The following is a 26,518-nucleotide window of genomic DNA, read 5'->3' as shown; positions in this document are numbered from 1 at the left end:
ACAACATTTATTTTGCTAACAAATCTGTGATTTGGGCAAGGCTCAGCAGGAACATTTCTTCTTCGCTCTACTGGGCATCAGTCAGGATGGCGTGAAGGCTGGGGGCTTGAGTCACTTGAAGGCTACCCATTTGTATATCGCATGGTTGGGGCTACTGTTGGCCAGGACCTCAGCTGGGGCCCTGACTGGAAATACACATGACTGCTTGGCTTTCTCCTAGCATAGTGTTTAAATCCTAAGGATGAACATCCCAAGAAGAGGACTGGGCAAATTTATATCACCTTTTTGATATGACTCGGAAGTCATGTAGCATCTCTTCTCCTGTAGTCACAGATCCACACACATTCACAGAGAGGAAACATAGACCCTACCTCTTGATGACAAGTAACAGTATCACATTTAAGAAGAACACGTGGGATGGCGTATACCCGTGCAACCATATTCCAATAGTACAATCTGCCCCTCCACTCTGTGGCTACAATCATTTACATCCCTCTCCCATGCAAAATATATTCATCCCCTCTTCAAAGTCTCATTCCAGTTAGGCATCAGCATCCCAGGACCTTGTCATCCAGACCAGGTCAAGATGTAGGTGCAGCTCCGCGGGCACAACTTCTTGAGTAGCACTCAATTCCTTTTGAAGAAGCAGGACATGTTTGTCCCCTATGCACCTGACATACAGTGGTGGGATAGGCATAATAACTGCTAGGCATTCCCATTAAAAAAAAAAGAGGGAAAATGGAAGACACACAGGGGTCATCAGTCCATAGCAGTTCCAAATCCAACCAGGCCCATGTGGCCAGCTCCTTGACAGGGCCCAGTCCTTTGGGATCTCAGTTCTTCCTTGTGAGTCATCTTTTCATTTCCAGGAGGAGGAACCTGTAATTGCAGATGAGTTGTTTTCTGTAAAAAGTGTCTGTACAGGTCAAGGGTCTTCTACCTCCTGCTGTCTCTGTCCCTGTTGGTCTAATATGGTGTAATATCTTATTCATTTGGAATTTCTCATGAATTAATTTATAATCCACTCCACCAGGTAAAGCATACCCGTAGATATCTTCACAATAAGCCTTTCTCTGTCTTAAGTCTCTGTAAGGCTGCCGTGGGATATCCCTCTACTTTTAGAGTTGTTGATCTTTTGGAAGGTTTCAATGAGACAGCACTACCTTACGTCTTCCTGAGGTCTTAACCAAGGCACACCTCCCTCTTTGCCCTAAAAACGTTTCTGAATTTTAGTGCAGTGTGCTGTCTAGAGAAACGAGGAATGGGAAAGGTTGTTTTTGTATTTTAACTAAACAATCTCGGCTCCCTTATGTTTTCCATTTCCTCTTTTGTTCAGCTTTTCTTTAACATTTTACTCTACGTGGTGAGAGGAAACCAAGTGGCATCTTTCCTTTTTGTATCTGTTCCTGCTAATTACCTAATGAGAAAATGAAAGTTGAATGAAAATGAATTCAAGGAGGAAACGAGTAACATTTCTCTCTTCAATGTAGGAGAGGGCTACAAGATGTCATTCATAAGGAATCAGTGGGTAGGGGAAATTGGAGGGAGGTGGTGAAAAGGCACAGACTTCCAGTTATTAGACCAACGAGTGCTGGGGGTGTGAGGTACAACATGATGACTGTAGTTAACCCTGCTGTCTGGTATGTCGGAAAGTTGCTGAGAGAGTAGATCCGAAAAGTTCTCATCGCAAGGAAAAAAAAAAATGTGTTCTCTTTTTTTTTTTTAATTTATACAGTACTGCATGTCAGTGATATCTCAATAAAATTGGAAGAAAGAGGCAAGGGATTAGTTAAGGAATAAGAAATATTTTAGAAGGGGAAAAAAAATATCCCCTGATTGTTTTATTTATACTGAAGGGAAAAATAACATCTGACAGCCAATGCGTGTGCTTGCTCCCTGTTTACAGAACAGCAGCTGTCACATGTAAGATATGCCCAGATAGTCTCATAGCCTTAAAAAAAAGTCTTTGCTATGTGAGCTGGAGTTAAAGCCCTAAAGTTCAAAATGAAATCAAGAAAACACGTGAGTTTGTTAGTGGAGCCATTTCCTCCCCCACGATTAGGAACCCAGGGAGCTACTGTGAACTTGAAAACACAGGGATGATGGCTCAGTAAGTTGCCCAGAACTAATCATAAAGATTCACATTAAAAAAAAAAAAAAAACATAGTGAAGTAATCTATTTTACAATAATAGGACTTGTTGTTAACAAAATTCAACAGAGTAAATTTGAAACACCTTATTGGCTTTATTCAGCAGTTTATGAATCAGGCAAATGAAAGGCTTTTTTTTAGGCAGAAGGAGGCAGGAGCAGGGGGTCATGCTATAGGCATTAATGGTTGGTTAAAGTTGGGTTACTTTCCTTATGTGCAGCAAAGGGAAGTCTTGGAGGGGGGTCAGGTAACTTGCACAGAGCAGGCAAGTGCTGACTGGTTGACCGAGGCCTGCCTTTTCTGGGAGCGCTGAGCCCAGAAACTTTGCTAAGTTTGCATTTGCTGACATGGAGCTTGATGCGAGCTACTCCATCTTGGGCCCAGTCAGATTATTTTAATAGACTTCACATGTTATAACCTCTTAGTGTCAAGGGATGAGACCACCACTCAATAACTGGAACAAAAAATCACAAAGCTAAATGTATTGCTTATTTAGTTAGCTAGGTGAACTTTGTTGGTCAAGGACAGTCTCTTTGATCAAATGTGGGGAGTGGGGGATGCTTGGAGCTCAGGGATTGATGGACTCTAAGAGGCTGGAGTGAGTTGACATCAGCTGTGGATGTGTGATTACAAAGGCGAGACTGTCGTTGATTGATTGGCATCTAGAAATGTGTTCACGGGTGTGAGTCCCTCCCTTCCTGTCTGACTTCAGAAGGGAGGCGCAGTCACCAATCGGTTGACTGGCAAAGTGAGTTCACTGAGGTAAATTTTGTTTATTTTTTTATCACAATATTTTTTAAGTGTTTCACTTACTAGTTTATGATGGGCTCTCACACTATACTGCTCTGCGGTCGTCAGAAATTATTCAACACCAGAGTATAAAATTTCTTTCATAGATTCCATCCGTAGGATACACAAAGCATTTGTTTGGGAAGATGTCTTAGGCATTATTGTTGTTGCTGCTGCAATATTGTTATTAAGCAAAGTGTCTTAAGTGGTATCCACAAAGAACTGGTTTGAACAACATTCTATGTTAGACTAGTGGTAGAAAACAAAGTGAAAACAGAAGTGTGTTTACAAAGCACTTTACCCAAATCTCATCTCAAATCATGACAACCCTGCAAGATAGGCATTGCCATTCTCAGTTTACAGAGGAGAAAACTGGTGCCCAGTTAAGTGGCTTACCTAAGGTTAGAACCAAGATTTTAAACAGGGCTTAAAGTTGTCAAGGATCAGCTATTGACTCACTTGATGATATTTATTATGTTTTATTCAGAACCAAGTTCAAAAATGACCTTCCTCCAGAATGTTTTCTCTGATGAACACTCGTTGATGTTTATATCCTGAGACCATTTTATAAATATAAGAATAGTGTTCTAAACACAGGTGTATGAAATTTTATTGATAGACCATGTCATTGTCTCACCAGTTTTTTTTTTCCTCTGTGACTTATGTCTTGTTTGATGGATTTTTGACTTTCTATAATTACATTACAGTTCCACACCAGCATCTTGCAAGTTTCAATCCCTTTATCATTGCCAGCATCTAAGGGCTTGGAAGCTTCTGAAAAAGCAAAATTGCCTCCTCAACCAGAGACTTCATTTGAAGAAAGGTATGTCATTTATGACCCAACATTGCAATATAAATGTTCAACAGAGTAGATCAAGCAAACACCAGGGTGTATTGCATTTATTTACAGACATAGGTTTTACCCCGAGGCAAGAAACAGTAAGGCATGTGCCAAGGGACCAGTGTGAATCAATAACTGCAGTCAGTTCTGTATTATTGAAATAAAGGGTGTGAAGCAAGAAGTCATAGGAGGTGAGGCTGGGGAGGTGTGATGGTCAGGTTAGAGAGGGATTTTAGAGCACTTGGGTTTTATGTCCTAAGTCACGGGGCGGGGGTGGGGGCTGTCAATGGGGCTCAAGCCCCATAGCAACAATCCTGTGCCTGAGGCTGTTTGGAAGAAGGATTCAGGTCAGGGATACAATAGTTTCTCCACTGACAAGTAGAATTTTGAGGGAACACATTCTCAATTACTTAATCTTACAATTAGACCAAATAAAAGAAAATAGAATATTTTAAAAGAGAGGGGCACCTGCAAGGCTCAGTAGGTTTAGCAGCTGACTCTTGACCTTAGCTCAGGTCTTGATCTCAGGGTTGTGGGTCCAAGCCCCAGGCTGGCATGGAGCCTACTTAAAAAAAAAAGAGAGAGAGAATATTTTAAAAGAGAAATAGCTCCCTAGCACGATTTTTTGTTTTTGACAGTTCTGTTTGCTTAGAATATATAAGGTCTTTTATATGGCCTTTTACTCGTGAAGCACACACATTCCTTTTTTTTTTTTTCCTTTTAGGGATGGAAAAATAATCCTTGGTGCTGCTGTTGAAACCGAGCCTTGTGATAGTCTTTCGTAAGTTATGTTATTGAATGTGAAAAATGTCATTGGTACCTGGGAGAGAGGAAGCTTCTGTTACACTAACAATAACCACGATGAGAAGCGCATGACTGAGGCCTGAATACGTTAATGCAGGTGTAATGGCTGGATGTGGAGGGAGGTGGGGGGGTTGTGAGTTAACAAAGAAATACTTGCTTATCGACCGTTGTCCATTATCTCGTGCCAAGTGTGGCACGTCTTTAGCCTTCCTTCATCAGTTTTCATGTGAAGTGCAATGCTTTGAATTTCAGGTTTGCACTGGCTTGCATTTTGACTCTAGCAGAAAAGAGTCACAGAGAATGATGTGATGGCTAGAGAGGCTGCAATGGTTTTTTGCACTCTCTGTGTAGTAAACCGGCCCAATATCTATGTTTACTCAAGTTCAAGTCTGTATTAAGTTAGGAAAATCTATTTTTAGAGCAGTACTCAAAGATGGGATCTTTTCTTTTCTCACCTTATCTTTTTATTTGGTATTGGACATGTCTAGCAACTATGTACATATAAGTACATGAGAATTGCCTTTTAAAGGTTTGTTTGTATGTGTATGTTATTCTACTTCTTAGAGCAGAGATATTACTTTTTCCTCTCTCTTTCTAAACTGGTCACCTATTCCTGCCTTCAGAGACAACCAGCCCTATATACTTGAATCTCTGGAAGTTTACGGTGTCACTTCGCCTTTACAAAGATAGCAAATGAATTATTATGGGCAGCAATAGGGATTTTTCTTGTATGCCTTGATCAAAACTATAAAATGAAGTACTTGGCCAGATTCAGAAAATGGATTCCTTTGTGAATTAAAAAATAACACTTTCACCCTTTATTTTAATTACAAGGATTATATGGAAATAGTATGTGAGTATTTTAGAAGTTCCCTGGCATATTAACTAAAATTTAAATAAAAATTAAAAATTAAAATAAAAAAAAAGTTCCTTGTCTCAATGTATACATGAAGGGATGCACCACTAGTCCATGGAAAAACGCTGGTTTATTTTCAAATATTGACATCACAAGGGGAGTCCTAAGTGTTTTTCCAGCTATTCTAACATGTGCGAGACATTCAGAGTTATTGGCAGGACAGTTAACCACCTCTGCTTTTAAAAGAACTCAACGTTATAATTTAGTTAAGCACATAAGTGAGTGCCTGAATCCAGATTTTCTTTTATGACCAGGATTCAACCCACACACAGTTTTAGTTTCTTTCCAAGATATGCTCCTAAGAAACAGCAGCACCAGAGCCACTTATCATTAATCCTAATTACTATTATTGTTATTTTTAGAATTTCAAGTCTGCACAAGTCCAGCAGCCTGGGCAATCTGAAGAAAGAGTCATCAGACGGGGTTGGTCCTGTGTTTTTTTCTGTCTGTTACCCTGAGACGAAAATATTTAGGGACCTTCACATTTTCCCATCTTAAAAATAAAACTCTTAAGAAGAGCTTGTGGTTTCTATAATGCAAATTTATTAGATACCATGGTTAATGGTAAATATTAAGAAGTATGAATATGAAGGGTTGAAAGTAGTGTATGCAATCAAAACTGAAGACTTCAGCCATTATTGGAAATAAATGGAACTGAGATTGTGTAGTTTAGAAGTAGATGTAAGTTCATTTTAATTTCTGGAATTGTATGTGACAGAGTGTGAATATATAAAGCCATTCCTGTAACAATCTGAAATTTTGTTGTTTTGAACAGGAAAAGGAGTCTGTTCAGAAGCCTTCAGAGGTAATTTTTATGTCCAGATTATAATGTAAAAATGTTTGAGACATCTGATACATGTATTTGCTTAAATGTGTCCAAAAAACCCAAGCTCAGAACCTCCAAAACATGTTACATGAAAGAAGCCAGACACAAAAGATCAGATAGTACATGATTCCATTTATGTGAAATATGCAGAGTGGATAAAACCGTAGAACAGAACACAGCTTGGTGGTTGCCAGAGACAGAGAGGGAGGAATGGAGAGAAACTGCTTCCTGGGTAAGGGGTTTTATTTAGAACGTTGGAAACATTTTGGAACTAGGTGGAGGTGGCACATGCACACCACTGTGAATGTACTAAATGTCACTGAATTGTTCAATTTAGAATAGTTACTTTTTATGTTTCACCTCAATAAACTGTTGGGGGGAAAAAAAAGCCCAACTCTCAATCAGTCTACTGATGTTCTTAGTGATCATATCTGGGCTTCCTAAGACCTCACGAAAAGTCCTTAGATCACCCATCTGAAAACATTTATTTAATATAACCACTGTCTGTATACAGCAAACATTTTGGTGTTTTGTTTTTTTTAAGACCTCATCAAGAATGGCTCTCGTTCTTCTTTCCCCTGATTTTCAACCATTACCTTTGTAAATGCTACGTTCTGGTAGACAGGCTACTTCCAGATGCACTCCCTCGACTGTCGGCTCTGAATGCCTTGAGTCATAATGTAGGTATCCCTGATGAGGCACAGACCGTACACGCAGCTGTAGTTCCAGGCGTGCCCTGTCCTTTTTGGTCTTGCCAGTTCAATAAATGATTAAATGATTTTGACATCTGGATTGAGACGTAGGTAATAGTAGCACTAAACTGTGGCATCTATAAACTTGTAGTTAACGATGAGCAATGAATAGGTAGGATAAAATAACCACCTTAAAAGCCTGTGCCCCCTCTCCCCTTTGTCCACCTCTGCAAAAAAAGAAACAGAGGGTAGGAGATGTTAGAGGAATGAGAGCATGCAAGCAAAAGCATCTTTGGGTCATACTAAAACAGTATAATAGATCAGGTTACTGTAACTTCAAACTCCAATAACGAGAAAGCTAAAAAGTAAACAGTTTAGTACTTAGAACTATAACTTAATTACACTTAAGGTTCTCAATAAAGACCTTGAAATATTACAGACAGCCAAAGTGTCTTCTGAATCAACGAAGAAAAATTTAATTATAGCAAGTTTAGTTTTGATGGTAAGTGTATCTGAATGTATCACAGTCTTTGAAAATTGGTGATCCGTGTTGGGTAACTTGCAGGCAAGATAATGAATATATCTCAGAACACCCTTTCAAAAAAGAAAAATGTTTAACAGTCACTGGTTGTGTCCTCACTTGACTACTAATTCCTTGAGAAGAATATTTAAAATAACTAGAGTAGAATCTCTTTCTGCTGTTGGTGTAGAAGCTTGGGGCTAATGCCTGCTTTGCAGAGTGATTATATTATGTTGGGCTTCTACTGATGCAGTTACAGTACAAAGACTGCAAACTGTATTATAGCCCAATCTGTGTCGTAATTGTTAGAAAAATAAGTCTTCTGGTATTCTGGTTATGTAATATCTTATTTCCATGTCTTTGGGGGAATGAGGCAAATAAAATTCAAATAAAGCTTGAGAATTCTTTTTTTAAGATTTTATTTATTTATTTGACAGAGAGAGACACAGCGAGAGAGGGAACACAAGCAGGGGGAGTGGGAGAGGGAGAAGCAGGCTTCCTGCTGAGCAGGGAGCCCAATGGGGGGCTCGATCCCGGGACCCTGGGATCACGACCTAAGCCAGAGGCAGATGCTTAACGACTGAGCCACCCAGGTGCCCCAAGCTTAAGAATTTCTATATCCTAAATATTTCAAGTCCTAAGCACATGTACAGGTTATAGATCAGTGAAGAGCATGTTTTTGTTGCTGCTGCTGCCATTGCTTCTTAACTAGCTTTCAGAATTGACTTTCTAGGCTTCTAATATGGCGCCAGATGTTCATAAGCAACTTGTTAGTTCCATGATTCTTTTAAATGAAATCATATGTGTAACATAGCAGGTGTTGCGCCCAGCGCGTACTCATAATCGTGCAGAGCAGTGCCGTGTTCCATTTATTATTACTTCTCTCTCAGGATAAAGCTCCAGTAGAAAGCAGCCCGTTTGGGAGCCTCCCTCCGAAAGCTCCAGGACATGATGCCTCCGTGGACGACAACCCTTTTGGCACTCGGAAAGCTAGATCTTCCTTTGGGCGTGGCTTTTTTAAAATAAAAAATAACAAGAGGACTGCGAGTGCACCAAACTTGGGTACGTATGGCCAACGTGCCTTCACCTTAATTCGCTCAGAGTGAGGACAAGGTCGATCTCTTCCCTTCCCTTGTTCTTCGGCCTGTGAGTTTCTCTTTCTCAGTAACGGAGGTGGATGAGTTGGGGGGAAAGTTCGCAAGAAACTGCCCCCATGGGTTTAATTCAGTGGTCAAGGTAGCTCTGTGTAGGCTGTCACCCTGCCCTCCGTGTTGGAGCAGGAATGTAGAGGAAAGACCAAAAGCCGTGACCCTCTCTGACTTCACTGTAAACAGCTTCTCACCTGTTTTGAAAGTAGGCAGATTGGCCCCATATTGACCCTGCTAATGGAGTCTGCGATGTTGGAAGCACAGCACGGTGCTTGCCTGTCCTCCCACTGTGTGTATTTTGTGAGTAGGAGTTTGATCTGTGTTTCATTTTGTCATTCTCCTGTGTTCTCTCCATTGGGCTGCGTGTGATTGTGTGCGTTGTTGGGACCTCGGAAGATCGTAAACGAAGTGCCAGCGCACCCACCTTAGGTATCGCACCCCTGCATGCCGGCCCTCGCCAGTGCTGTCCTCCAGACTGAGCTAATCCTTGCTCTTGGCATCCGTGATCTCTAGAAAGCGGGCTGGCAGTGATCAGAAAATGTTGTCTTCTACTCCAGAGAGTTCCTTCCACCTGCTGCTAAAATGGACTCTCTGGGGAGCCTTTGCTTCCCAGCCTAACTGCTGTTTTAACCCCTGCTAATGACACCTCGAGAGGAGCTCTGGGAGGCCCCAGAAGTGCACAGCACCCTTGGAGTCCAGGGCAGGACTCTCCTGCCTCGTTTGTGCACCCCAGCTTCCTCACCCTTCCAGTCCGTCCTGTCTCACGCTAACTCCCAGGTCCTGGCGGTTCCTTCTCCATGTCTCTGTTATCCCCAGAGAGAAATGTTTTCAGCCAAATAGGGAAGTCGGTAGAAGACATTGCAAATGATTGTTTTAGACTGACTTTTCTTTTTCTTTTTATTATCTTTTATTTATTTCTTTGACAGAGAGAGAGATAGCAAGAGCAGGAACACAAGCAGGGGGAGTGGGAGAGGGAGAAGCAGGCTTCCCGCTGAGCAAAGAGCCCAATGTGGGGCTCGATCCCAGGACCCCGGGATCATGACCTGAGCCGAAGGGAGACACTTAACGACTGAGCCACCCAGGTGCCCCTAGACTGACTTTTCTTAAGGGAACATTCTTCTGACATTTATTGCTTTGAAGATGGAGGTGACGTTTAGTGACACCAGAGGAAGCTTTCTGCGATATCCAAGGAGTCGCCCCCAGAGTGATTTTAGGAGAAGGGAAGCTCAGTTTTCTTTTTTAAAAGTGTGGGGCACAGGAGGGAAGAAACATCCTCAAAACAAAAAATGAAAATAGGATGCTTTTAAAATGAAGGTGAGTTAGGCAACATTTTCTGGTACACCTGTACCCATGATGGCTTTAGGGTTTGGATGGAAAGGTTCCTTTGGATTTTCCCTGTGGATTTTATTATCTTATGTAGATACCCTATACCTATTCATGTGGGTCAACACAGGTGACTTGTCTCCCTTTGTGGACACATGGGATAAATAAAATCCAGACACCTATTTTCAAATGTTTTTGCATCTTTCTTAGAAGAAATACATTGTTAATGCTAAGAGCCAAGTGCTGCTTTTTATAACCTATAATCACAGCTGTGCTTTGTAGAAAAGTCAACCTTTTATATCTTGCTGAAACACCATTTCTGTGATTTTTGTACAACTCTTACTTTCCCTAAAAAGTGTTGTCTCACATTGAGGAAACGGTACCCTTTGTTGTGTCCGTTAGCGTGGGATCATGCATTAAGGGACAGATAAAAGAATTAAGATAGTTAATGCTGGGAGATCTGGGCTTGGCAAATTTGGGTGTTACTCTTCCAAGGCAGAATCAACAGGCACTGGTTTTATATCAAAAGAAAAATTTATGCAGATCCAGTTCATATTTTTCTCAGTAGGACATAGCAAGTTATAAATAGGAATAACTCCCTTGAAAAAAGAATTGGCAGCACTTGGTAACTGGGGTTTGATGTAAATGCCAAAGGAGAGGAGGGAGTGAAAAGAAAATGACAAAGCGTATGAACTGGAGTAACAGGAAGAATATTAGTATTAAGGGAATATTAAATAAAATTTAAGAGAAGCCTCTGGAAAATTGGATGGATTTGCTGAGTCCAAGATGTTCCTGGCACACCAAATGGTGAATATCCATAGACATTCAGATCCTGAGTCTGGGGAGAGAGATTAGGTCCAGAGATTGTGCTACCAGCTGCTTATGTATGAGGGAAGCCGTCATTTAGTGTCAGGCGTGGAGTGGGTGAGCTTGTCCAGAGATCCTATGGGGGGAACCTAGTACAGAATCTCAGAGTGGAAGAGGAAGAAGAAACAGGTCCTATAGCAGAGAAGAAACTATCAGCTGACAGATCTGGGAGAGTGTCATAACAAGCAGACGAAGGAGATGATGATTTTGAAGAATGTGGGAGGGAGTCAGCAGCACCAAGTGCTACAGGAAGATCGAGAATAATTTCATTATGTATTCAAATCACTCAAGGAAAGAATGTGGCAATCCTATCCCACCTTTGAATCTCAGAGAGGTGGTAACTTGTGAGTTAATGCATTTAGGCACAGTATCCTACAGGATATTCTACACAATGTTAATTGATACACAACAGACTGTAAAGCAGAACATAAATTTGTGTTCCATTTTTAATATCTGTAGGGTGCTGTTTGTAAATTACTGCTTTACAAACCAACAGAGGAAGAATTTGTTAACCATTGCTAAAACCAAGGAGGTTAGCATCTAGTCATGTTCATTCCATATTTAAAACTCACCAAGTATGTATTCTGTTCTTGGAATAGCTGAAACAGAGAAGGAGACAGCTGAGCACCTAGATCTGGCTGGTGTATCTTGCCGGCCAAAAGATTCACAGGGAAGCAGTCCCTTCCAGATATCTCCACCATCGCCAGATTCCAAAAAGAAATCCAGAGGTATCATGAAACTCTTTGGAAAGTAAGTAACAGAGGAGACAAATGGAGTGAGCTTTGTATTGTATGTTGCTCAAATGTAGAAATAAATGGAAGATTGGCTGGAAACGAGTATGAAATTGTAAGACTTTGGTGTTCCTTTTATGGAAGGAAGATTGTGATCTGGGATTCACTAACTCATTGGGTCTCAGCTAAAGTGTAAATCCAGATGTCTATTCTGACCATACATAAGCAGTGTTCTGATTAACTTTAAAGTCTAAGGCCTCCTCAGGTCTCATACAAGGCAATGTGGTGTTGTGTCTTCTGTTCAGGCTTAGGAGAAGTCAGTCAACTACATTCCACCCAGATGACATGTCTGAGCCCGAATTCAAAAGAGGAGGGACAAGGGCAACTGCAGGACCACGACTGGGTTGGTCTCGAGATTTGGGACAATCTAACAGGTGAGAACAACCTAACGAATGGACTTTTACGCCTCTACCCAAGTGTCAAGGCTGTGAGCACCTGCAATGTTAGTATTGTCCCTGGGCTAAACGGGAGACTCCATTGCTCACTGCTGTGCCGGGCGGAAGGGTCCATCATCTTATTAGAGCAGTGCATGTTGGCAGTGGTTGGTGAAAATCATGCAGAAGATGAAGGCTGTGTGAGCCCGGGGAGGAGCCAGAGCTAAAATGTCAGCAACATCTGTGCTAGGATGATTCTTGGACTTAAATATAACCAAGAAAATCATTAAGTACTCTAAAGCATAGCTCTAGAGAGATGGGGGAGAACATAAGTTCCAGAGACAGACTGCTTGGATCTGATTCCTGGCCTTGCCACTTCCTATAACCTGGGTGACCTTTGAGCAACTACATCCATGCTCTGTGCCTCTGTTTCCCATGGTATTAATTAGCCCATTCCCCCAAAAGGTAATCATGAAGATTAAATGAGTTAATACACGTTAAGTATCTGGGAAATAGTAACTGTTCAATGAAGGTTAACGATTGATGGATTCTGTGAAAGTACCTCCAGACATAAATTCTATCAGAATTCCTAAATTTATCAGGACTGTGTAATGTCTTATCTGTTAAGACTCTTAGGAACTTTTCCTACACCCTTATCACAATTTAGGGCTGGTTTGAAATTGCTGTACTGACCTACTAAGCATGAAAAGGGTAGGGTTGGCAAACATCTAGCAGAAATCACTGACACTAAATCTCTGGAACATGGTCCCTCCCACCCTCGCAGAAGACTGGGCATAGGTTTCATCGAGGAGGAAACTGGCTTTCTCCAAACACATGAAGAGTCTCAGTTGCCATATATTCTCTTTGTACACAGAAGAGGAGCTCCTTGTGCTGCTTAAGAAGAAGGAAAAAAAAAAAAAAAGTCTTGTTTATCTACACATTTTTTTTCCCCAAAGAGGAACACAATTTACGTGTCAAAGTAAAAAACCAGAAATTTGCTATGATTACATTTTCCTATACTCAATGATGGCATGTTGCTCTCTTCTCATTGATACCCATTTGGAGAGAAACCATAATTCTGCTACAGTTAATTCAAGTTAGACTTGATTTCTTTCCATCTAACCTAGTGTTTTCTGTTTGGGAATTCAGTCTTCAAACCACATTGATTGAAACTAGCACAGTGACTTGACTTGTTGGTTCAATTTGCTTTTCATCCATACGACATGTTTCTTGCTCAGTCACATCGCATCTTTTGTGGTTTCATTTGAAATGAAAGCCGTGGTCCTCTGAGGTAACTTCCAACACCAGGACCACCTCCTCCTCCTCCAAATATGTACGGAAAAGTAAGCTTTTCACGGTCAAATGGGCGTTACCATGGGATTCCCGTATCCATTCAGTATACAGTTGGTCAACCTCGATAAGCCACAGGGTTGGCTGTGAGTTGTTTTTCATGCAGTTATTCGTTTTCTTATAGTGACTTGGATATGCCATTTGCCAAATGGACCAAGGAGCAGGTTTGCAATTGGCTTGTGGAACAAGGCTTGGGGTCCTACCTGAATTCTGGCAAGCACTGGATTGCATCTGGCCAAACCCTTCTGCAGGCTTCTCAACAAGATCTGGAGAAGGTGACTGCTTCTCTGTTTTGTTTAGACAATGGATACTGGGAAAGAGAATATGAATGTAGGATTGTTTTATACTCTGGAAAGGGGAGTGGGTGGAGCCAGTAAGTACTCTTGAAAAACTGTGTGTTTTCTGTTTCACGCTTTTTTTTTTTCTTTTTTTTTTAAATCTCATGGACTTAACAAGAAGGACCGGGTCTTAGTGATTCCTTATGAAGCATGTAAGCCACTGGTCATTGTAGTGAGAAATAATTGTATAGGCATAATAACAAACCTTAAACTCGTATCTCTCAAAATCATTGTGTGGCTTTCATTGGCCCAACTTCTCAGTGTTAATGTATGCAACTCAAGTTTACTTTGCAAAGAGGAAAAGGAAAGAGCCCTCTATCTTACGTCTAATTATTTACAGTTTTCCTAATTATTTAACATTTTGTACAAAAAGAGTAGCATTCCAGTCTTACCAAGGAAGGAGCCTGCTAGGGAAGAGAGTACACCACTAAACTAGTTGCAGTAGTAGTCTTGGCTTGCTAGGGGCTTTTTGTGCAGCTGCATTTTACTAGCCTGAGTCGGTATGCTGATTTAATGTGATTGTCCGGTCTTTAACACCAGCCTCATTTGGGGGGAATTGGCATCTTTTGCCAGTGGCATCCAGCCCATATGGACAGAATGGTAAAGCCAGCATTTCTGCTTATTATTTCAGGAACTTGGAATTAAGCATTCACTTCATCGAAAGAAACTCCAGCTGGCACTGCAAGCCCTGGGGTCCGAAGAAGAAACCAACCATGGAAAGCTGGATTTCAACTGGGTCACTAGTAAGAGGTTTTAAATTCACTCATGAATGAATGAATGAATGAATGAATAAATAAAGCTGCTCTTTCTTTTTAACCACAAGTACAACACTGATTTCTCTCCTGTAGGATGGTTGGATGATATCGGTCTCCCCCAGTACAAGACCCAGTTTGACGAAGGACGGGTAGATGGTCGAATGCTCCATTACATGACTGTTGTAAGTGGTTTACTCCTGGGAATTGGGAGAAGGGGTGTCAAATTGTTTTTCTCTGAAAAACACAGAAATAGTGAGCAAAATACATTGTTTTCACAATGATTCTAGCAGAGTTTCAGTGTGTTGCCTTAACTTGAGAAGAACAGGAATATTTTCTGTTAAGTTGAAGTCAGAGGATATGCTGATTGCAATACCGTGGGAAATTGAAAGCACTGATTTAAGCTGTGTGAAACCTAATCTAAACTCAGCTGTCCAGGAAGATGGTTTTATATATATTCAACAATGTAGACACTGAAATGCACATTTTGGGTAAATTTTCTAGTATGTGAATTGTATCTCCTAAAGATGTTTATTTTATTTTAGGCTTTATTTATTTATTAGTGAGCACAAGCAGGGGGAGGGTCAGAGAGAGAAGCAGACTCCCACTGAGCAGGGAGCCTGATGCGGGGCTCGATCCTGGGACCCTGGGATCATGACCTGAGCAGAAGGCAGATGCTTAACCGACTGAGCCACCCAGGCGCCTCCTCTCCTAAAGATGTTTAAAAAATAGAATGTAGAGTTCTGAAGCCCTGGCAGTTTTTGAGTTACACATTCCTATATGCAGTGACTGCTCAGAAGAGACCATCCTTTTGACCTGACTTCTAGAGACTTGTCTCCTCTCCTTTCCACTCTTGAGAATGTTACCTGAAACCTGCTTCCTTTCTCTCTTCAGCCCCATTCCGCTAGGGCAAGAGTCACAGAGCTGAAGAAGTAGGGCGAGGTAGACTCTGATTCCTTCATTATTGTTCCATATTTTTATCCTTCCATCCAAGAGGTAGAAGGACTTTATAACAGTGGGGAGAGATGGTTTGTTTCCAGGAGAACTTGTTCTAGATTCCATAGTCCTGTTAGTGTACTACTCATTAGATGTTTTTATTTAAACAGGCTTTTGTGGGCTAGGCTCTGGAACCAACTACCATAAGTATCTTCTTTAAATAAGTTGAAAATTTCAAACAGCTAATTTTCCAATGTCAAAGAAATGTGGGGTTCCTCTCATGGGATTTGTTTTCTTCTCTGTTATTGAACCAAAGTCCATACCTTGGTGGGCACATAGCGTAAACCTGCTTATAATAACACCAATGTGTGGCACATTGCACATTTACTCTGTGCCAGACACTCTTTCAAGCTCCGTACTCCTATTAATACTCAAGTCTCAGCAAGCCTTGAGGTAGCATTCCTGTTATCCCCAGTATTTAGATGAGGGAATGAAAAAATTGAGAAACTGGGTAACTTGACCAAGTTTCCACAGCTAGAAAGTAGTCGAAAGTCACAGGGTGTTTGAACCTAGGATGTTTCCAGATTCCTGCTCTTACTAGCTCAGCCTGGAACAAATTCAGTAAATACTTGCCCACCTGTCTAGGTATAGGTTTGCTCCTGCAGGAACATGAGAAGATTCAGGCTTAAAAAAAAATGCGTATAACTTTTGTGGCTATAAAAGAATAAACCATCTTAGGAAGTTTGCCCCTAGAAGTTCTATGTCACAAAAAACCTGTTTGAACGTGGTATCCTGGGCTGGATCCTGGAACAGAGAAAGGACCTAGGGGAAAAACCCATAAAATTTGAGTAAAGTCTGTAGCTGAGCTATCATTTTTTTGTTGTCTATGTTAATTCCTTAGTTTTGATGACTATATCATTGTTACAGAAGCTGTTAACATTAGGGGAAACTGAGTAAACGGTATATGGGACTATCTTCTATCTTTGGCGGCTCTTTGGTAAATCTAAAATTACTTAAAAGATTTTTTTAAAGCTAAAAAAACCTGTTTTGATTTAAAAGAAAACAGCCCCTACTTTTAAAATCTCTTAAGCTAAAATAATTTGCATTGCGTTTACATTGCAATCATTATATATTTAGATTTTTTTAATCTGATAGACTTTAGTTGAAAATAGCCCACATGTAAATGTTCTGAATGGGTGTCTCAATCTTAGATTAAAATATGTTAAATGCCTTCTAACTTATCATAGGGCACTGCCTTTAAGAAATTGATCCAGAAAAAATTCAGGAAATAATTTCGCTCAGTAGCTTGAAGAATTTAAGCTGATTGTCTAATATTTTTATTTAAAAACTATTTCTGTAATAGATTACCACCAGCACCGTGTTGTGTCGTGTCGTTCCCCACCCCCCCTCCCCGCCAAGAAATGTGTTATCAGTAAGGTGTGTCTAAAATGGATGTTTTTCTTGTTATATTTTCTGGGTGTGTTTGGAAATAGACTGGTGCTTATCTTGACACCGCCCTCCAAATCACCTTCTGAAATAATTTGTTTTGGTGTGTTCGGTATGTTTGAAATGTTCCCAATAACCACAGACTGGCGAAAGTTAAACCTTGGAGGAATTGATGGTGATACATGTTGCTACTTACAAGTTCTTCATTTCTCCTTTCTCTTTAACTCTCTCACCAATCAGTTTGCATCGATCAACACAATTTTCCCAAACTTGTTCTCAGTGTCTGCTAGATAAAGCATAATAATCCAGGACTAGAGATTTCTTGAGACTTGGGGAATAGTATAACAGAGATACTCTTCTGGTTTTCCCCCAAATGGTGATGTGCCTTAGCTCAGAAAACCCAGCTCTGCTTGTCACTGAACATCACGTGCTCTTAGCTCTCTGCTTTATCACATCAAATCAAAGGGGATCGCTTTTTGCAGTGACCCAGCAGGTGCCTTTCAAACTGTGTTCTACAGAGCTTGTGGGGTACCACGATCCTATCGCAAAATGTCTGGAAGAGAGAGAAACAGGTGAAACTTGGCTTCTGTTGGCACAACATTTATATATATATGTGTATATATATATATATATATATATATAGAGAGAGAGAGAGAGAGAGAGGGAGAGAGAGAAAGAGAGAGAGAGGTCCTGGAGAAGATTTTGTTTAGAACAGGAAAAAGGTTGTTACCAAATAAGGGGTTTGAAAACACAAGCACTTGAGGCCTGTTGGTAGAGGGGCTTTTCTACTTTTACTTGTGTTTTCTGAAATTTCCCTGAGAAGGTTAGCTCAGTGAGCTCCTGTTTTTGTTTTTTTGTTTTTTGTTTTTTGTTTTTTTTTACAGGATGACTTACTATCTTTGAAAGTCGTGAGTGTGCTACACCATCTCAGTATCAAAAGGGCTATCCAGGTCCTGAGGATCAATAACTTTGAACCCAACTGTCTGCGGAGGCGGCCCTCTGACGAGGTAGCACCTGAGGTTGAGATTTACACAGCATGCGCTCCCCGTGCATGTGACTGGCTGTGTGTGCAAAACAAACACCCGTTTCTTTGTGGGGCCTGCAGGAAAAGCTTCTGCTTTCCTCAGAGCCTCAAATCCAGCCTCATTACCTTCTTGAGCTTTATTTTCCTATATTCCTCCCATCCCCCCCACCCCCATGATGGTTCCACCTGTGTAACTAAAGTCAAAGATTATTTTTTAATTTCCCTTCCTCCTTTCCTGGGTGTATTTTATTTTCCTGCCTCCTTAAGCCACTGAGTTAAATATCACTCTGAAGACTTGCTTTCCTAAAGCACTGCTTTATGAGTTTGTAAAAAAGCTTGGGACAGTGACATAGATGCCTCAAAACAAAATTCAGATTAGCAAACACCTTTTCACCCTTTCTGTAAACACTTAGTGGAATGTCGAGTAAGTGTGCTCTGTAAGGCAAACTTTTTAGAACGTGCAGTTTTAGTGTTTGGAATCCCATAGTCAATGACTGAAGCTCTTGGTGGTTGTTTGTTCTCATAGAACAGCATCACCCCATCAGAAGTTCAGCAGTGGACCAACCATCGGGTGATGGAGTGGCTACGCTCCGTGGACTTGGCAGAATATGCCCCCAATCTCCGAGGCAGTGGTGTCCATGGTGGGCTCATGGTAAAACTCTCTTTTAATCTAAAAACTGACTTCTTATCATTTTGTTTCCATTAGTCCAATGAGTAGGATATTATCAGTTTGCTTGTCATAACCCTAGTGTCATCAAACCAAACCCTCCTGTACCATTTCTAGTAAGTCTTTACTTTCTGAGTATTTTTTTCCCATATTTTTTATTTGTATCACATAAGGCTAGATCAGATTTAAAACCGTCTCTCGTTTATTGTCTTTTATCTTGTGTGACATCTGACTCCTGGCTCTCATATGATCCTGTTTTGAAACACCTGCAACATACAGATTATATTTCTGCATATTGACATAAGGAGTTGCCTTCCAAAGGCATTCCAAAGGCCCACTTCAGAGAGCTACAAGCCCTAACTTGGGAATGTGTGGATGTCAGGAATGGCTCTACTTCTCACTAGCTTAGGAAAAATAAAGCTATATAGCTTGAAGATTGAAGTCCATGCCGTCTGTTTCACTGGGCTATTGCAGGATCATTTGTGTTGACTAAATGAAGGAGTTTTGCAAATTATGAAGCACAATGCAGACATGTATGATATATGGTGCCTTAAACAACTGTAATTTTTTTATAGGTTCTAGAACCTCGTTTTAATGTAGAAACAATGGCTCAGTTATTGAACATCCCACCAAGTAAGACCCTCTTGCGAAGACATTTGGCTACTCACTTCAACCTTCTGATCGGTGCTGAGGCCCAGCACCAAAAGCGTGATGCCATGGAGTTACCAGATTATGTACTTCTAACAGCCACTGCCAAAGTGAAGGTTGGTTCAAGCTTGTGACTTCTAATAATTGGTTAAAGCAAAAACTAAAGCTGCAATTTGATTTTGACCTGACTATCCCATTTTCTGGAGTTTACTGAGTCTTGTGGATGGGTTAATGGTCTGTGCATCTTCAAGAGTAATTAAGAAAATGCATTTTTGCAAGTGTCTTTCTGGGGCAATCTTTGCTCAAATCATTTATTTTATTAGAGTTTCAAGTAATGAAGAGTATGATGTTGGGATGCAGTCAATATATTGCCAATGCAGAGAGTCCGTGACTTGGGCTCAGATATTAATTGCAGTTGTTCTATGGATAAATACAGTATAAGAGGAGGATTTTTTCTCAGACAGATTCAATTTGTCTGGCTTACAACTGACCAGTCTTGCAAGTTAGAAAAAGATACTTAAGAAACGATTCAAGATAGACCAGCAGAGAATGGCTATCGCCAGATTTACCCAGATTCGTGGGTCATACCAAATTCAGATTACTTTTCCCTCTTTTTTTTTTTTGGTTTATCATTTCCTCTTTTTTTTAATTAAAAATTTTTTAACTTTCTTTTTTTTATTATTATACCAGATAAGACACAGAACTTGTTCTCTTCTCTGAGGGATTTATTGTTCCCTGTGAAGCCTGAGAAGGCGGCCACAACACTCATGGCCAAAGAATAACAACCCACGTTTGTCTTTTCAGTCTTGTAGTATCCTCAGAACTGAAGTCTGTCAATGTCCATTTGTCTGTCCAGAACATCCAAAAGTCCCATGCTTGTTCTGGTGTTCTGGGGACATGGACAGAAGATGACAAATTCACAGGTAGTACTTTCAGTCAACACTAAAGACCTTTCCTTTGGGGTCTGAAAGGATGACTACACCCCAACAAGCAATGCTGATGCCGTTGACTTATCTGCGTAATAGTCCCTGGACCAGGGGCGTATCCCAGCTTCAGGAGCTTCCGTGCCGCCCAGTACACGTACCCTCCCGCCCCTATCAGCCCCGCCCCTGAAAGCACACAACAGCTCCAGCAGTTATTAAATAGAGGGGCTTCCGCTGGAGAGGTCAGCACTCCAGGTGCAGGGAGGGGCAGGGACTCGGCAGAGTTGGTGGCCTCAGGAGGCGCAAGGACCTTGATGGGCTGCAGAGGCTGGGACAGGAAAGAACCCATGTTCAGGAACTCGGCTTCAGTGATGGGAGTCTACTTTTCCTTCTTTTAAATCATTTCTCTCTGAACTCTTCTGAGTCTGTTACCGCAACCAACTTAATGGGGAGTTAGGGTTTATCAGCTCCTCCACAAATTTGTACCAAGTTCTTTATATACATAAATACATATACATTTCTCTTTTTATTTTTTATTTTTGTTTAACCACCTCTACCTGCCTGACACTTTCTCTTTAGCTTCCTTGCTCCCTTAAAATCTGTGCCAGATTTGAAACTTCTGAGAGATACTGTTCTACTTAAATTCTCAGCATCAGCCTGATCACCATCTGCTTAACAGATAGTCTCAGGGACTGTTCAGTGATAAAGATGGAGTTTCTCTTGCAAGTTTCACTGCAAGTTCTCTCTCCAAACGAGTGAGGATTCCTTTAGCTGCCGCCAGTTACGTTATGGATAATCATAGCTTCACCCAAAAAGAAAACACAGGACCATTTTCTTTTCCTGATCTTAGATGGGGAAACCTCGCAAAATTGGAATCATCTCTGAGAAATATCATTGCATTAAGTTCTGTTTAATCAAAACTAAGGCTCTTGGCATTTTTTGCTTATCACAGTGACTACCCAGCTAATTGGTGTGAATAAGGAGAACAAGCCTAATCTTCTGAGATTCATAAGAAGGATCATTTATTACATTTGGGTGCATCAATCATATACCCAGGATGCTTTTATTTTTGTCACACCAATTTAATTATCCAATTGATTTTCTCTGTGGATGGAATGAATAATTGAATTATGCATGTTATCAATCCTTTGCCATATGAATTTTATTAAATCCCTGGATATTTGCTCTTCGTTTAAAGCCAAAGAAACTTACCTTCAGCAATTTTGGGAATCTGAGAAAGAAGAAACAGGAAGATGGGGAAGAATATGTTTGTCCAATGGAATTGGGACAGACATCAGGAAGTACTTCTAAGAAAGGATTTCAACCTGGATTGGACATGCGCCTATATGACGAAGATGATTTGGACCGGTTAGAGCAGGTAAAGGCAACACGATAGACCTATTTAAAGTTCCTCCAGCGGGGCGCCTGGGTGGCTCAGTCATTAAGCATTTGCCTTCAGCTCAGGTCCTGATCCCAGGGTGCTGGGATTGAGCCCCGCATCGGGCTCCCTGCTCAGTGGGGAGCCTGCTTCTCCCTCTCCCACTCCCCCTGCTTGTGTTCCCTCTCTCGCTGTCTCTCTCTCTGTCAAATAAATAAAATCTTTAAAAAATAAAAATAAAGTTCCTGCAGCAATGAAACACTAAATGGAAACTTGGTGCACTGTGTCTACTAATCAGTTTTTCCTCAAATACCTGAAAATAAATATAATAATAAAATAATAGTGAACAACTTCCAGGTTGCTTACTATGTCCCAGGCACTATCCTCAGCACTCAACATATATCAGCTTTCACGGTGACCCTAAAACATACAGAGTGTTGTTATCCTCATTTTAGAGGGAAGGAAACCGAGGCACAGAGAGGTTAAGTAACTTACCCAAGATAGAAGAGCTGCTAGAAGACCTGGGGTTCCAAGCTGCCAGGCCGGCTCCAAAGTGTGGCTATTCACCTATGTTATACCGTCTCTGTATTATGGAAATCTGTGTATTAAATCAAGTCAGAAATACACAGCTCATTTAGTCTTTTCAGTGTGAAGTCCTGGGTTTGAATATTGTCCCTTAGTCACCAGTCCTTTGATGTCATTGTCAACATCAGAGCATTAGGCTAGATGTGCCAGTAAAGTGTTGTTCGTCCCATTTTGAGCATCTGGTTGCTGTAACAAAAGGAGGTATCATCAGAAGTGTTGTGTTGCTCCCAGCCCGTTCAGTATCACTTGCATTATTTCCTCTTAGACTTTTGCTCATTCTGCTGTGCTTTCTTTGAAATTATGCAAACGAATAGGTCATGTGGTGGTATGTTCTTTGCAGATGGAGGATTCAGAAGGGACGGTGAGACAGATAGGGGCGTTCTCTGAAGGCATCAACAATCTAACAGTAAGTCTGTAAAACGAAGTTAAAATGTTATTCTAAAGGGGCGCCTGGCTGGCTCCGTCGGTGGAGCGTGCGACTCTTGATCCCTGGGGTTGTGAGTTCCAGCCGCATGTTGGGGGTAGAGATTACTTAAAAATAAAATCTTTTAAAAATAATAATAAGGGGCGCCTGGGTGGCTCAGTTGGTTAAGCGACTGCCTTCAGCTCAGGTCATGATCCTGGAGTCCCGGGATCGAGTTCCGCATCGGGCTCCCTGCTCCGCGGGCAGTCTGCTTCTCCCTCTGACCCTCTTCCCTCTCGTGCTCTCTCTCTATCTCATTCTCTCTCTCTCAAATAAATAATAAAATCTTAAAAATAAATAAATAAAAAATAAAAATAACCCCAAAGGACTGCACGTTTAGTGGAGGATGTGTCGTGCCAAGCTCCTGGCTCCCAGGGTGCGTGACCCCCATCTCCGTGTTTTCCAGCACATGTTAAAGGAGGACGATATGTTTCGAGATTTTGCCGCCTGTTCCCCCAGCACCAGCATTACTGACGAGGACTCCAACGTTTAAGCCGAGCACTTGGTTGAGCATGAGGAGCCCCTCGTCTTTTCTCCACCTGATTTCTCAAACAGCTCGCAGAAGATCTAACAATCAGCAGATTGTATACGGTTTATCATTCCACCTTCTCAGAAGTGGAAACGGGAAGCGGGGGGTGGGGCGGGTACCTATTCTGAAGATGCCATGAAAAATGAGACACTGGTGAATGAGAGTATAATTGTCTTTCCTCTATTTAATGTAAAAATCTGTGATATATTTAAAGTGTTGCATTTAATACGAGTGTTTTACCTAGCGTTTCACGTTCACATTCAGCAGTATGCAGGATTTGGGAAGCGGGAAGCAGTGCGTGGATGATCTTGTCATGTCTGTGTGACAGCCCTGCGGCCGTCAAAGCAGGACATCACATGCTTTCAAAAGCAGTATGTGGGATTTCTTCACGCATTCAGTGTGCCCGCTAAATGCCAGCCGCACCTCCACTTGCCTCTTATTGTCCTATTTTATATATTTTTCTAAATACGTGTATATATTTAGTACATAGAAAATAGAACTTTTATTTTGTGACATACGGAAGATGGTGAAAAGCAAATACAGTGATCAAAATGGTCATATACCAGCTGGTCCTTGGAAAGGTTGGGATGATCTCTCCTTCTCCACAACTGAATTTTAATGATATTAATATTGATCATCCCAACTAGATTAAGATATATGAAATACCCCTTCTTTGATGACACATCACCCAATGTTGAAGAGTTAAAAAAGTTTCAACCTCCATCTTGGATCCTTTCACCTCAAAAGGAAGAATGCCAGGGCCGTTTAAATACTATTAACGTGAATGCATTCAGAAGTTCCCCCCAAATTTGTAGAAATGATTTCTGAAGAAACCAAACCTAAACAAAAACCTTTACAGTATTAAGCTGCTTATTTTCCTTCTTGCTAAATATATCAATACATCAAAATACTAACAATGTACCTACTGTTATTGATTGTACATTTCTCAGGCTATCAATGAGTGGGATTTTGTTAAGAAGCTGAACATTCATCTGAACATTTTGTCTCAGAGTTCAGTAACGCTGAGGCTGCAAAATGAGTTTTAGAATGGCTATACTGTGATGAGAAAATGTAGTTCATGTTTTTCTATAGCGCAGGGCCCAGACAGCATTTCTAAAGGAGAGAGCCGTGGCAAAAACTTACTGTGTTTATCATTTTTTTTAGGGGTATTTGAAAAAATATCCTATTTTTTATTCACTACTACATCACTTCCCACGATAGCCAACTTGATAAAGACAGGTTTTCACAAATTGGCATGGGGATGGGCGGTTCAGTATGTGCCAGTGGATTTGCTTATAAATTATATTTAAATGTCAGTGGTGTGATCTTGCAAGCTATTAGCAGGTTACCAAGCTTTCCAACAAGGGCCTGTAATACCAAATTACTGTTTATTCATGACTAAAATGATCTGATGCTAATAATAGTCTTTTGCTCCCTACCATTCATCGTTTGGTAACGGTATTGGGCTCTTACATATTAGTGTTTTATTTTAATGTGAACATATGTCACCATTTGAAAAACAATTTCTTATTCAAACCTGGTTAAAAAAAATACCAGGAGACTGTTATAGATGCCAAATATTCTTTATTCAGGGCAGTGTAACATAACTGATGATATGTGATAAAGTTAAAATTCTTTTGATGATATATATTTTATTTACAAAACATTGTACACTGCTGGTATTACCATATGAAAAGAAATAAAGTCAATTGATAATTGTCTCCTGTTTTTATGGTCTGTTACTTTATTTTCCTTTGTTCAGAATACCCAGTTGGCTTTATTTCTGGTATATAGAACAGTGACACAAATACTTTATAATTTGCAAACTCCCATACATTTATTAGGGGGAGGGTTATAGCATGTGTCAACAGGTAGAAATTTGAGGACTCTGAGGAATTTCGCTATGAAAGGAAACAAGCAGCTGGGCTGTGTGGTAAGGAATCATGGCGGAGGGGTTATTAGAAAAGCAAAGAGAAATGACTCGCCAGCAAAGCTGAAGAAGTTAGTTTTAGAAGGAGGTGTATGGTTCTTTAAAGAACTCAATACTATTTTTAATTTAAGTAAAATTTTGAAAGCAGAAACCTATCTTGGAAGAGATTGCCCAATATTAGAAGTAGAGTGAGTATCACTAGAGAAGAACAGATGTTTTCAGTCCAAGTTAATCATCTCTAATAAACCAGCAGGAAATCTGTATGAATACAACACACCTCATTGGCAAACAGGGACCCCTAACGTGTTTGTTTAGCTGTGTGTATATGTGCTCAGCTCCACCACTCGTTTCGTCAACGTTGAGTCGGTAAACTGGGACCGCATTAACGGACATGACTTCGTGGTAAAAACTTTTACTCTGAAGAAGTCATTCTGAATGAGCTTCACATGTTTGATCTCTGGAAGCAGTATTGATTGGGTGCAGACAAAATGGGGCAAAACTCATCACAACAGTTGCCTCTGAAGGACAGCAAAGAGGTTTCCAGCATCTGTGAGGTCGTCAGCGAGGCTATAGTCCATGCAGCTCAGAAAGTGAAGGAGTATCTTGGATTTGAAGATCCTCTGAGCAATCTGTGCCCGGCTTCCAACACTCTGAATGAGATCTTCTTAATCCACTTTGTCTCTTTCTGCCAAGACAAGGGAGTGGACGAGTGGCTCACCACCACCAAGATGACCAAGCACCAAGCTGTACTGTCTGGGGCAGACTGGATTTGGACCTTCTGGGGATCCGAGAAACAGGTCAGGCTCCAGCTGGCGGTGCAAACTCTGCAAATGTCTTCTCTCCCTCCTATGGAATCTAAGCCCCGTGACTTCTCACCTCCGGAATCCAGGGCAGAGGAGCCTTTCAGGAAGAGAAGTAGATTTGATAAGCTGGAAGAATTCTGTAAGTTGATAGGAGAGGATTGTCTGGGCCTGTTTATCATCTTTGGGGTGCCGGGTAAGCCCAAAGACATCAGGGGAGTGGCCCTGGACAGTGTCAAAGGTGAGACCATGCAGGGCCAGCTGCCAGGACGGAAGGCCGTGGCACAGTTTGTCCTGGAAACTGAAGATTGTGTCTCCATCAGAGAGCTGCTTGGAAACTGTCTGAGTAAGAAAGACGGGCTGAGAGAGGTGGACAAGGTTTATATTAGCATCCTCTGAACTGGATGTGCCCAATGAGACTGGCCTGTAAAGGCAAAAAGGAAGAATATTTTATTTTAGTCGGCAAGCTCATCCACTTGCATCATCCCAGTGTGAGATTTTTTTTTCTATCCACCCTCCATTGAGAGAAAATGATCACCTGGGTCAAACCATATAATGTCGTGACGACAGAGAGGAAAAAACCCAGCCCATAGTGCAGGGAAAATTTATTCAATAATAAAAATGGGAGGAGAGAATAATAAAGTCAGCCTTGAAGCTTGATTTGCTAAAAAAAAAAAAAAAAAAAAAAAAAAAGCGTCTTTGTTTTAT

General features: G+C 41.0%; 2 protein-coding genes across 19 annotated transcripts in view; both read left to right on the top strand.

The window, feature by feature from the left end:
- Window positions 1-24,799, top strand: part of PPFIBP1 (PPFIA binding protein 1) — a 172,528-nt gene extending 147,729 nt beyond the window's left edge. For 15 of the 18 annotated variants that reach the window (XM_027592500.2, XM_027592487.2, XM_027592494.2 and 12 more), the window contains 17 exons: window positions 3,647-3,762; window positions 4,505-4,561; window positions 5,863-5,923; window positions 6,276-6,305; window positions 8,429-8,600; window positions 9,083-9,115; window positions 11,476-11,626; window positions 11,913-12,041; window positions 13,516-13,666; window positions 14,361-14,472; window positions 14,578-14,666; window positions 17,748-17,870; window positions 18,414-18,539; window positions 19,130-19,318; window positions 21,324-21,503; window positions 22,429-22,494; window positions 22,958-24,799. In XM_027592500.2, the coding sequence (XP_027448301.1) occupies window positions 3,647-3,762; window positions 4,505-4,561; window positions 5,863-5,923; window positions 6,276-6,305; window positions 8,429-8,600; window positions 9,083-9,115; window positions 11,476-11,626; window positions 11,913-12,041; window positions 13,516-13,666; window positions 14,361-14,472; window positions 14,578-14,666; window positions 17,748-17,870; window positions 18,414-18,539; window positions 19,130-19,318; window positions 21,324-21,503; window positions 22,429-22,494; window positions 22,958-23,044 (1,872 nt within the window). In that variant the 3' untranslated portion in view covers window positions 23,045-24,799. The remainder of the gene's footprint in view (window positions 1-3,646; window positions 3,763-4,504; window positions 4,562-5,862; window positions 5,924-6,275; window positions 6,306-8,428; window positions 8,601-9,082; window positions 9,116-11,475; window positions 11,627-11,912; window positions 12,042-13,515; window positions 13,667-14,360; window positions 14,473-14,577; window positions 14,667-17,747; window positions 17,871-18,413; window positions 18,540-19,129; window positions 19,319-21,323; window positions 21,504-22,428; window positions 22,495-22,957) is intronic. The other 3 variants (XM_027592503.2, XM_027592504.2, XM_027592507.2) reach the window with 1 other exon arrangement.
- A 406-nt stretch (window positions 24,800-25,205) lies between these two features.
- Window positions 25,206-26,309, top strand: REP15 (RAB15 effector protein). Its single transcript, XM_027595305.1, has one exon. The coding sequence runs from the start codon at window positions 25,499-25,501 to the stop codon at window positions 26,207-26,209; it is 711 nt and encodes a 236-aa protein (XP_027451106.1). The 5' UTR covers window positions 25,206-25,498; the 3' UTR covers window positions 26,210-26,309.
- The last annotated feature ends 209 nt before the right edge of the window (window positions 26,310-26,518 follow it).

Source organism: Zalophus californianus, chromosome 9 (genome assembly GCF_009762305.2).
Source record: "Zalophus californianus isolate mZalCal1 chromosome 9, mZalCal1.pri.v2, whole genome shotgun sequence".
Taxonomy (NCBI): Eukaryota; Metazoa; Chordata; class Mammalia; order Carnivora; family Otariidae; genus Zalophus; species Zalophus californianus.
Note: the sequence above shows the minus strand (reverse complement) of the source record. Positions and strands in the feature narration are given on the sequence as shown.